Source organism: Schistosoma mansoni, assembly GCF_000237925.1.
Source record: "Schistosoma mansoni, WGS project CABG00000000 data, supercontig 0461, strain Puerto Rico, whole genome shotgun sequence".
NCBI classification, from domain to species: domain Eukaryota; kingdom Metazoa; phylum Platyhelminthes; class Trematoda; order Strigeidida; family Schistosomatidae; genus Schistosoma; species Schistosoma mansoni.
The window spans coordinates 1,900-14,751 of NW_017386289.1; the positions used below are offsets into that span (position 1 = coordinate 1,900).

At 36.4% G+C, this 12,852-nt stretch overlaps 2 protein-coding genes across 2 annotated transcripts; both read right to left on the reverse strand.

Annotated features, from left to right (window-relative positions):
* Window positions 1-1,644: 1,644 nt before the first annotated feature.
* On the reverse strand, window positions 1,645-2,049 carry Smp_178180 (hypothetical protein; the record flags this gene model as incomplete). The annotated part of the gene is made up of 2 exons (XM_018792246.1): window positions 1,645-1,844; window positions 1,938-2,049. Coding segments are annotated over 2 exons (312 nt in total), but the record flags the coding sequence as incomplete, so codon positions are not given.
* A 6,111-nt stretch (window positions 2,050-8,160) lies between these two features.
* Window positions 8,161-10,889, reverse strand: Smp_114220 (hypothetical protein). The gene is made up of 2 exons (XM_018792247.1): window positions 8,801-10,889; window positions 8,161-8,281 (listed from the first exon to the last, which is right to left on the reverse strand). Exon 1 carries the CDS (start codon window positions 10,565-10,567, stop codon window positions 10,262-10,264), a length of 306 nt encoding a protein of 101 aa, XP_018644089.1. The 5' UTR covers window positions 10,568-10,889; the 3' UTR covers window positions 8,161-8,281; window positions 8,801-10,261.
* Between the last annotated feature and the right edge of the window lie 1,963 nt (window positions 10,890-12,852).

Consider the following 12,852-nt stretch of genomic DNA (forward strand, 5'->3'; position numbering starts at 1 on the left):
GATCCTCAAATACAACACGCAGAACATCAACTAAATCACACTTGATGGAGAAGATCTGAAGGATATGGAATCTTTCACGCACCTAGATAGCAGGATCATCAATGGACATGGCGGATCTGATGCAGACGTAACGGTAAGGATTGACAAAATGAGGATAGTATTCCTACAGTTGGAACTGTAGGAATCAATATTAAAACCACAATCTTCAATACGGACGTGAATACAGTTCTGCTGTATAGAGCTGAAACATCGAGAACTACTACAATCATCATCAAGAATGTAAAAGTACTTATGAACAGTTGTCTACTCAAGCTACTCAATATCCGTTAACCAGATACAGTCAGCAACAGCCTACTGTGGGAGAGAACAAACCAGCTCCCAGTTGAAGATGAAATTAAGAAAAGACGTTGGAATTGGATCGAACATACATGTGGAAAATCACCAGACTACATCTCGAGGCAAACGCTAACTCAGAATCCTGAAAGGAAATGGAAAAGAGGAAGGTCAAAAAACACACTACTCTGAGAATTGGAAGCAAACATGAAAAGGATGAATAGCAACTTGAAACAACTGGAGAGGATTTCCCAAGACCGAATTGGATGGAGAATACTCGTAGGTGGCCTAATCTCCTTCACAAGGGTTAACAGGTGTAAGTTAATTTATTTTCATCCATATTATCAAATAATTGAATAAAAGATAATAATATATTGGTATAGTGGTTAGTATAGTCAGTTGTTTATCAATTTTCATGGTAATCAGTTTTACTAAAGTTATAATAACGATTATTATTACCATTCACTTGATATTGCTTGTTTTTGAATTTTTCCTTTGATGTTTAGGACTGCAACTGGTCAGTCTCTTATTGACATATGTGCATACTGTGCGTATTGTCTCGATATAGCCTTAATTCACAAGCATTGTAAGCAAAGATGGATAGTGGCTAGCAGTGGAATCCACGACGCGCATTTCCTCCAATTTGGGACTGGTCAGCTGGATGTACCTGCATCTCAGAGTTGATGTATACTCTGGGACTCGAACCCAGTACCTTTCGCTTCGAACGCCATCGCGTCATCCAGTTAGTTACTGAGTTCTGATAGCCACTTTGCTTGTGGGATGCGGGGAAGTTTAAATTCACTTGGCTATCCAGAATCTTAACCTAATGGTATAAACGATGGCATTTGAAGCGAAAGGTACTGGGTTTGAGTCCCAGAGTGAACATCAACTCTGAGATGCAGTTACATTCATTTGACGAGTCCCAAACAGGATGAGACGTGCGTCCTGGATTCCGCTGCTAGCCGCTATCCATCTTTGCTTATAATAATAATAATAATAATTATTATTATTATTATCAAGATGACCTTCTTGAATATCTGGGCTACCTGTTCCAGCTATCTAGATATTTCAACAAGTTATCTGTTTCCTTGTTTGTTTCAACAGATCATTATGTCAGTTAATTGTGTAACCTATTCAAGTTCGTTTGTGAAAAGTTCACCACCTTTTACTATACAAGTTAAGAAAGAGCACAACCAGTGACATCATGGTTCCTGGCAATATGCAGCGAAAAGAATGTACATTATTCAGAAGACGATTCCTGGGCTGATAACTTCTAACTGGCGATCACTCACTATTGATCACCAGAATCGTTTATAAAATAAGAAAAGGACACTTTGCACTGAGAATTCTATATTTTACTAAAAAACATAATATACATTGATTGCTTACCATTACCGCTTTTTCTGGATCTGATTTAGATGAATCATGAAATCTTGAACTTGAACTAGTATTTAAATTTTGAAAATTTGATAAACTTGGTGAATTATATTGTTCCATTTGATTTGATACTTCTGTATCATCATTCATTGCACCACCAGTACTATCAGTACCACCAGTACCACCAGCACCACCAGCACCACCACCGCATCCTATTAATCGATTACTACGATATACAGTTAATGCAGAATTTTGTGTTGATGTTTGTGATGCAGATAATTGTTGTAGAACTGAACGATTACGTGTAACTGAACGAGCTAATCGAGCAAATTTACTTAAACCTAAATCAAATAGTTTTAAAATATAAATAAAGAGGAAAGATAATTAGAAAGTTATTTTTTATAGTTGAAATCATGAGTCAATTGAGGTTAGATCACCATGGAAAACCTGGAGGTACTGGACGACCGTTTCGTCCAATTGTGAGACTTCTCAGCAGAAATATTAGGAAACATTTGAACAGATTCAGATGAAGGCTTTTTAGGTCATACCTTGCATAATAATCTATGCACAGATCGTTTACGGTCACTACGAATACTAAGGTAGCGTGTCCTAGGTTTGAATCTCGCAAGGCGGGATTGTGTATGCTCACTACTGAGGAGTCCCACAACTGGACAAAACGACCAACCAGTACTTCCAGGTTTTCTATAGTGATCTAGCTTCAATTGACTCATGATTTCAACTATAAAATTGCTGAAATCTCTACAAAACCCCTTTTGATAAAAGTTATTTTATAAAATTATGTTTCTGCGGCGAGACTATAATTTATGGATGTGCCAACTAGAAGCGTTTGAGCGATCACGAGCTCACGGCGCCTATTTCAGTACCCAATGATCATGGACGACTGATTTACAGCCGATTTTAAAGAAGACTTCATAATTGAGCTGATAGAACAAATGGGATTACTAAAAAGTTCTTTTATTTTTAATTTCAATAGTCAAGTGAGTTTTGGACCGTGTGTAGACTATCGTGATGATTTATACGAATATTCGTCAAGATTAGAACGAATAGTTTGACAATAATTGGGCGCCGAGTATAGAGAATTCATTATATGAGAAAAAATTATATTTGAAATAGTCTCAGCGATTGAAATTTAAATAATTCCAACGTTTCGTCCAGCTAACTTGTCTGGACTTCTTCAGGGAAATAATCAAAATCAAAAACATCAAAGAAATATATAATGTTTTTTAACAATCATATCAAAATCTCTAATACTTTTTAATCCAATCATATTTGGATGTCGAAGTTTTTGTAAACAGGATAAAATGAGTCAGTTGAATGAGAATCAAGTGAAAAAGTTCAACTATGTGAATTAAACGAGACTGCATGAATTGTGTGTATGCATGTATGTGTAAGATGAGTTATTAATGAATGATATTCAGTGTTGAAATGTTTCTATGTGAAGTAAAATAGGAATAAAAGTGCAAAATGAAGGTTGAAAAGTTTTTCTCCTTTTTGAATAATCGAAGTTGCAAATAAAATGAGAATCAACATCAAGTACATAATTGTAATGCTAAACATAACTCATATTGATTTCAGTCTTAATAACGATTCATGTGAAGTAAACAGGTTGAATAAAAGAAAAGAAAAGGTCAAATTACTTGTTGATGAATATTTGCCAAGTGGTAGCTAGCTGAATACCATCCTTTCTGTTTAGGCTGTTCTTATTCGCCCATATATACAGCGCTTCTGCTGTCAATCTTTCTTTGTGAGTGTTGAAACCTTTCTGAAGTATTTTGGCCCCTTCAAAATTAATCATGTGTCCCGTTTCCAACGCATGTAACGCTATTGCAGACTTATTCTCAAGTTTCTTTAAGTCAACCGAGGTTTTGGGAACGTTTTTTAAACACTGTTTGTGTTCCTTCAACCTTACCTTCAATTGTCTGGATGTTTCTCCAATATAAGCCGCATTACAATCATGACAATTGATCTCATAGACAATATTTTGTTGTTCTTCCTTTGGTAACCTATCCTTAACCTTCACCAATGACGATCTTATAGTGTCACATGTTCTAAAATACACTCTTATATCATGTTTGTTTAAAATCCGTTTGATTTCTTCCGATGTTTCGCTACGGTATGGTATGACTACAGTGGACTTCCAATCTTTCTGTACATGTTGCAGTTTAGCTTTTCTTTCCTTTCTAACAATCTTCTTTAAAAACTCTTTTGGGTAGTTGTTATCCCTAAGTGTAGCTAAAATCCTATTCAATTCAAATTGTTGGTCTTCTTCATCTGTAACAAGCTTCAGACTTCTGTTAATTAAATTTTTAACAACTGTGACTTTCGTACATAAAGCATGCGCCGAATCAAAATCTAAGTATCTATCTGAATGTGTTGATTTTTTGAAAACATTTATTTTCAACTTCCTATTATTAAGTCTTCGTTCAACCATACAGTCGAGAAATGCCAGTTTGTGGTCATTAGACTCTATTTCCTTCGTTAGATTAATTTGTTCCGAAATGTTGTTAACATTTGCAAACAATTCTTCCAAATAGTCCTGTTTAATGATAACAAAAATGTCATCTACATACCGTAGCCAGACCTTTGGTGGACAAACACTTCTTGCGATTGCACTAGTTTCGAGTGAATGCATGAATAAATTCGCAACAATCGGAGAAACTGGTGAACCCATAGCTATACCTTCTTTTTGTCTGTATAGATCTCCTCGAAATATGAATAAGGTGGACCTTAAACATATTTCCAAACACTTGATAAACTCAGATGGATCTAACGGGCAACGTAAATGTAAATCCAAATCAGATTCTAAACAAGCATAAATAATATCTAACGCTCTGTTGATAGGTACGTTAGTAAATAAGGAAGAAACATCAAAACTTGCCATTACTTCCTCTTCTTCTATGTCGATGGTATCAATAATATTTTTAAATTCCATAGAGTTTTTAATTCCATGATTAATCAATTTCTCATACGGTTTTAGTATCCTAGCTAAGTATTTCGCTAGGTTGTAAGTCGGTGAATTTGTGAAGTCGACCACTGGTCTTAGTGGAGTACTATCCTTGTGAATCTTCGGGAGTCCATAGAATCGACAAGGGTTACAACTTTTTGGATTTAGCATAAACCATAAAGGCGTTCCGAGCTTGACCTTTAACGAATGTAAGATTTTACTTGTTTCCGCCTTAAGTTTATTAAGCGTAGTTCTGCTTTTTTCAACTTTGATTAGTTCATATGGTCCCTCTTGTAGATGTTCCTTTGCTTTTTTCTCGTAGTCCAATTTGTTCATGATGACTGTAGACGATTTTGACCTGTTTACGTCTATTTCAATGAATAATAAATTTAATATCAGAAAGCGTTTTTGTGGATATTATAGTAATTTAATGGTTCAGATCATGAGTCTATTGAACCTAGACCACCATGGAAAACCAGGAAGCACTGGACGGCCCTGTTTCATTAGGAAGTATGTTCAATGTTGGTTCGATTGCTGGTATAATATTGAAAGACGATAAATGTGGTCTATTTATATTGAAATTGAGACCCTTTTTAAGTAATGAAATTTCATGGGAGTTGAGAATTCTATCAGATAAATTAACTAACACTTTGTTAATATCTACTGTGTTCGATTTATCTCTAGTTTGTTTCACTTTGCTGTTTGACTCATGTTTCAACATTTTTTCGAACTTTCTAATCTGTATTATTTATGATAATAATTTGTTTAATCTAACTAATCGTTTCAATGCGATTTGATAATAATTCTTATTTTTATTTTCTATCAATTCTCCTTTGATTGGTATAGGATGATGGTATTCAAAGAAGGAGAATACAGAATGGAACAATTAACAAGAATGTGATTTTGATTCTGTACAAATTTGATTTTACATTGTATAATATAATCTTAAAATAATGCACATTTGTGTTTTCATTGTGTTAATCGGTAGATAGTGAATGTGGGCAGCTTAGAGCGTACTAGTTAAAGTCTGACCACTGTGTAAGTTCAGTGAAGTGTACGAGTTGCTCGGTTGTGTAGCTGTGGTAATTGTACTAACTGATGATTCCTTCGTACGTGATTGCGCTCTGATTACGAATTGCGAATATAATACGTTGATTTGTGCTCACCTAGTTCTGACTTCATGGTCGGTTGATTGCTAATATGTACCAGTTTGTTCTCTCCTTAAACCTATCCTGGTAATATATGTTTATTATCCAGAGTGACTAGGTGTCAAATTGTTTTCACATTATTTTTATCATTATTATCCTTGTCTACTCTTACTCTCTCCCTCCATTTCCAGTCTAGTTGACCTTCTACTTTTCATATATAAATCTTCCTAACAACTATATGATGTGTGATCAGATTGTTCGAAATGTAATGCGCTAATATACTATCACATAGTTCTGATAATCTTCATCTTCTTATTACATTATCGAAACAATCTTATAGTAAGGAATACTACTTCTGAAATTATAACGTTATTCTGTATTCATATAAAAGATACATAAATGACACACAATATAATGGGAAATCGAACAGAATTACATACGATGTGCTTGCGCAACACTCTCCTCCTGTGTATTTATGGGAGCTGAGAGAAAAGCAACAACACACCTGAATCAAGTATGCTTAAGCAAAGTGTGGAAAACCTATCTACAAAGCAGTTATCGTTTATGTGTGCATCTACGAAACTCGTAAATTTGACGATACCCTATTTTAATTGTGTTCCTTTAGGCCAGTGACGTCAGATTTCACCATACAGTTAATCAGGTAGTCAGTCAGTCAAAATCTACGTACAGGTAGAGCTGAAGCGGCCACACCGAACCAGAAGGATCAGGAATTATTACAGTAGCGATGATAGTGAGAAAGACCACATACTGAGAGCATGGCTTAGAGAAGAAGAAATCTAAACGTTTGCAAGATTGAACACAAATATATGAATTTGTATATATACTGTCTAGCGAGACCCAGAAATCTGACTTTGTCGCTTTACTTACATTTTTATCAATCACATCACATGAAGAATATTCTTGGATAATTAGTCAGTGTCATACTCACACGAATCATTGGTGTGGACATTATCCTCACTTACAAAACACTGATTGGACTGAATACAGTCACAGTGTGATGAGTAATACCGATGTCGACAAATATAAGTAGTATGTATCATCAATGGAATATATATATATATATACATATATATATATACCGAGACCAAGAAATCTGACATTGTGAATTTACTTAGATGTTCATGTCTGTATGGTCCTGAAAATTGCTGACAATAGACATGACAAGCTCATGAAAAATTAGGAAGCATTTTGTCCAATCAGCATTTGATTTGTTCGGTTGCGTAGCTGTCGTACACTTCACTGACCCTACACAGTGGTCAGACTTTTACTAGTACGCCCTATGCTGTCCACATTCACTATCTACCGGTTGGCATATTGAAAACACAAATGTGGATTGGTAAGCAGAGATGGATAGTGGCTAGCAGTGGAATCCAGGACGCGCGTTTCGCCCTATTTGGGACTCGTCAGCTGGATGTACCTGCATCTCAGAGTTGATGTTCACTATGGGACTCGAACCCAGTACCCTCGCTTCAAACGCCATCACGTTATCCACTCGGCCACTGAGTCCTGATAGCCACTTGCTTGTGCGATGGGGTGAAGTTTGAATTCACTTAGTATTGTTTGTTTGGATCTTCCTATCGATGTGTTTAGGACTGATCAGATTGTTCGAAATGTATTGCGCTAATATACTATCACATAGTTCTGATAATCTTCATCTTCTTATTACATTATCGAAACAATCTTATAGTAAGGAATACTACTTCTGAAATTATAACGTTATTCTGTATTCATATAAAAGATACATAAATGACACACAATATAATGGGAAATCGAACAGAATTACATACGATGTGCTTGCGCAACACTCTCCTCCTGTGTATTTATGGGAGCTGAGAGAAAAGCAACAACACACCTGAATCAAGTATGCTTAAGCAAAGTGTGGAAAACCTATCTACAAAGCAGTTATCGTTTGTGTGTGCATCTACGAAACTCGTAAATTTCACGGTACCCTATTTTAATTGTCTTCATTTAGGCTGTACACAACAACGGGTTAGACTGAATACAGTCACAGTGTGGCATGTGCTACAGATTCAAGCAGCAAGTCCTTCTTTCAAATATGAGGTGGATATGCTGGAACGAGATTTAACTACCACAGTGTTACAAGCTGCAATGATTAATGACCACTGTGTAAGGTCATTGAAGTGTACCAGTTGTTCGGTTGCGTAGCTGTCGTATATGACGATAATGAAGAGGATGGTGGATATGATGAAGTATGTGACGATGATGCGGATGTTGAGGATAATCATCATCATTTTACTAGTACGCCCTATGCTGTCCACATTCACTATCTACCCGTTGGCACATTGGAAACACAAATGTGAATTGTTTTAAAACTATATTATACAATGTAAAATCACATTTGTATAAGATTAGAATCACATTCTTCTTCACTGTCCCTTTCTAATATTCTCCTTCGTTGAATGCCATCATCCCATACCTATCAAAGGAGCATTGATAGAAAATACAAATAATCATCATTTTCAAATTACATTATAACGTCTATTTAGATTACACCAATTAGTACAGTAACCGAAAAAATAAACAACATGCATGATACCTTATTGTGATAACTATTACCCTAATTATTATAACGCTCATCGTTATAATTAAGATACTAGACAGCTAATCGTAGACATGATGATCGTCACAACATATAGTGCAACAGTCACCATAACCTTTAATACAATATTTGTATATTTCTGTATAACTGATTTAATCAAATTACAGATGAAAATGGATAACAAAATATTTTGTATAATGGTCCCAATTATTGTTTTCATCTCCGTCAGTATAACGAAAACAATAATGCTGAGTAATAGTATGGTCATAATTTTAATATATGTACAAATGATATAGACAGAAAATCGCAGAGGACAAATAAACAGCCGTCCACTGCGTGTCCGACTCTCAACTGATTTTTATGACTGTTGCATGCTAATTAATACATACAACTTACATTTGAGTTTACACGATCGATACGAGTCGAGTGACTGCCAATCAATTAGCTGTATATTGATTGATCGATAGACCTTTGGTTTAGTCTGTAAATATGATGATAAAAATAATGCGACAAACAATGGTCAGACGTGTAATTAGAGTTAATTTGTATGCGATTCCTGTTGGTGTTTCTGTGCTTTATTCCAAATCTCCACTATTCATATATTGGCAAACAATCTGACTGGTAGCTTGTCTATCCGTCAATGTGTAGTGTATTCAGAAGTTTATGTTCATTTAGTGGATAAATAACATGTGACAAAAGATTATTTTGAAAAGTGTTCCCATTGTAAGCCATTTTGTTGACGAATATAAACACTTTATACGACCGGTTGGAATGAGTTACTCCTGATATGCTCTTAGTGAACATATTTATTGGTTTCGGTTTATCTGGAGACATAGTGGTTCGTTGTTTTGAGGTAATACTAATATATTGGTGTTATGGTGAATGAGAACGAACAAGTGGGACAAGCAAATATATTCGAATACAGAACGCAAACTTGATCAAATGGTTCAAGTGGTTGAGGACGGAATAGAAGAAGCTTTTGCTTAACGGGATTCCGTTTCTAATAGCAGTGGATCGCCAATACCTCCAGGGAAAAAAAGAATTTGGTAAATCATGATAATATGTTATCCTTGGTCCCTAAGAACAAGTCAAGTTTCCTCTTAAAAGACTCATGGGAAGTCGCTTGGACTAGCTCAGTCGGCAAAATCAATAGCTCTTTAAGTGTTCGACATTGGATGCTGACCACATTATTGTAAGTGGACTTGTTTAACTGAAGGCGTTCGGTCGTGCATTCCGAGACCTGACTACCCGAAAACCCTTAATCCTAAGGTTCTTTTCGCAGTTTAGCTTTCGAGTTTTTAACTCTGTCAGGGCATTCTTCCACTTGATCCGATCCTCAAGTGGCCAGTCTGGTCGAAGACGAATATTTGAATCACGAATTTCGCGTGCGTTATTCAACACTACGTCTCTTTACTCAAAATAACCGAATACTAATTTTAAGATCTTTCTTTGTTGGGTCTCGCCTCCAACATATTTACCGAGTCTGATTACTTTCATGATATGTACCCCTGAGACCTCTTCGGGCAGTTCATTTCTGATGACAGATCCCACTAACTGCAGATCGTGGGCATGTCTCTTGGCAGGGCCGTTGTCTTTCGATTCTTCTAGATTCCAAATGATTCCAATAGGGACCTGTTTAACTTCTTTAAAAGTCGTGTTCACGGCTTTCGACCGTGATGTCAGGTCCTGCATGTTAGCTACTGACTTCTTACTGCTAGCTTTCCTTTTAAAAGTGTCGCATGAGTCGAGCGAGTGGCTCACAACAAAATTTGGTGAAGCCGAACTGTTCCCATCCACGATAGAGCTAAATATTTTCTTACTTTTGGACTTTAGCGGAGTGACCTGATACGGAGGACGTCAGTCCAACAAGGACTTGCCGACTATACGCGCGTTCACTTTAGGTATGTTTCCTTCTCTTTTACGTTTCCGCGTTATCAATTTCCCACCAGTCTCAGCATCCACATTAGAACTACTCGGGACGACAGTGGTTCTAGCCGGGTCATCAGTCACTGCTGAAGCAACTTGTCTATCAATATCTAATGGCGTGTCTCTCATTAGTTGTTTCGGAGTAGAAAGTTCTGCTTCTTGTTGCACCATTGGGTGTCTGGCAGACGCCATGGCAGCATTTACGACACTGATACAATCTTCGTTATCAGTATCCATGTTGCCGGTACGGCCCTCGTCGACCTTTTTGTTAGCTAATGTTAGAAGGCTAATTTTTTCTTGAATGAGTAATGTTTTGCTTGAACAACAACGAACATACAGAGCGAATGATAATTGGGCTTTGAGCACCTTTTATAGGAAGTAGGAGTTAAGCGGGAGCACATTTTGTGGAACCACTTCTTACATTCGTCACATTGCATCCCATCTTCCACAGAGAATAAGCAGTATGGCTGTCCACACTCGTGTGCTGAGCTGACCACCTTAAAATGAACCAAAATGATAGACAAAATGGATATGTTAGACAAATCACAACCTTGATCAAATAAATCAAGTCGAAGTCGACCAAGAATGCTTTGATGCAATAAATACACAAAATCAAGATCAAAATACACAAATACAATATCACGTTAACTGAAATAAATTTAATTAAAATGTAAACAGTAGTTTTTATGCGTAATTTACGATCAAAATAGTGAATTTAAATCGACGAGAAAGAATACCACTGTCCTTTTAAATAGCGCGCCTTTAGTATTAGTATTAGAAATTTTTATCGATTGAATATCAAGTTAATTCACTGCTTCGTAGTTAATACATGCAGTTCTAGCATCTTGAAAGGAACAGTTCGGCATTCTTAACAGATCCTTTTACAGACCTGGAATATTAATTCCTACAGTTAATCGACCACTCAGCTGTACATGAAGTTGATCACCAAAATTGCATTTGGCAGCTTGTCTTTGCAATTCAAGGATGAATTCCTTAACCTTTTGGTTATTCTGACGAATCATCTTATGTAATTTTGCTTTCTCACGACATTCAAAACTGGTGCACTTCACATGATTTAATAGTAATTCCTTGAGAGTTGTATATGGGAGCGAGATCGCCTTATCTGGATATGCCAAGGTTTTTAGTGAACTGTAGGCTTCTTAACCGATGAATGTCAGAAAATGTGCCACAATTTTGTCACCCTTCACGTCTTTCTTGGTCACGATCCATATCTCAAACCTTTCAAAATAATCCTTAAAAGCTTCAGAAGTTGGATGAATGTCCAACTGTTGTATCGCGGGCTCCATCGTGACGCCAATATGGTAATCAGAAGTATTTGAATTGTAGTATCAACTAGCAATCCCAGGAATAACGCAATGTAATCAAGAAGTATTAGATGAGCACACGCGAATGTATTGTATTCGGAATCCAAAATCAAAACAGTCATCAACACAAAGAAAGCATTGATTCGTTCAAACATTACACTTTCATAGAACTAATCTTTATCGTCGTCGTTGCTATCATTGGTGAGTGCATAACATTTGACAACATTCATTATGATCCCCCCTTCTTTGTTTTCAATGATGCTTTGATTATCCTGGATCCATGAGATTCCCATCCTATAAGTGCGTTTAGTGCTTCTCTGGACAGCATTACAACAACTCCCTAAGTGTGTTCAGCATTTTCCCCTTCGTGACCGGGGTACAACAGCACCTCTCTCGTATCCATCCTTTGTTGTCCAGCTTGTGTCCAATGGGTTTCGCTGATTCCGAGTACTGCCAATTTGCATCTCCTCATTTCCATTGCTATTTGACTGGTCTACCAAATTGTCCGAACGTTCCATGTACCTACAGAGTGTTGCTCTGGTTGTTAGAAAGGACATATAACTTGTGACTTCCGAAAAATGTCGGCTTTCATCATGAGGCTTCATAATTATTCCTTCAACTCCCAACGCAGAGTTTAAATGGTTAGCGTTTGACTTGTGGCGGACCAAAAAGCATGTTAACCAAAATAGCAATGAAAGAATATTACGTCCAAAGTTTATGCAATAATAAACAGTTTATAAGTTATTAACACACACATAAAAGTCAGGGACGTTACTTAAATTGACTGGCGGTTGCGTGTTCAGTTGGGTCTGGTACCACTGATCCACAATTATAATAATAATAATAATAATATATTCTGAAAATAATATTTACAGAATTCACACCAGTTTACAGGCATGATCAGATTGTTATAAAAATCAACATTTAATGTAGAGAACAAACATGAATTATAAGAAAGTTTTATGTTTGCTGGTTTAGTAATTGATAAACAGTTTAAATATGGCATATATCACGGCAAGCCAATGCAACACCAGGGAACTTGTCATTTTTTCATCAAGTGGATAGCCTGATGATTGACCAACATTGTTCTGTAAGGTTATTACCAGTGCCAGAGCGAGTTATTATTAATTATCTACAACTAGAGAAAGTAAGATTAAAGCAAAGAGCACGGAACAACAAAACAACGATAGCAAGTAA

Bases quoted from the DNA above. Each gene is read 5' to 3' on its own strand.
- Smp_114220 (XM_018792247.1), bottom strand. From the start codon at position 10,567: ATGGATACTGATAACGAAGATTGTATCAGTGTCGTAAATGCTGCCATG.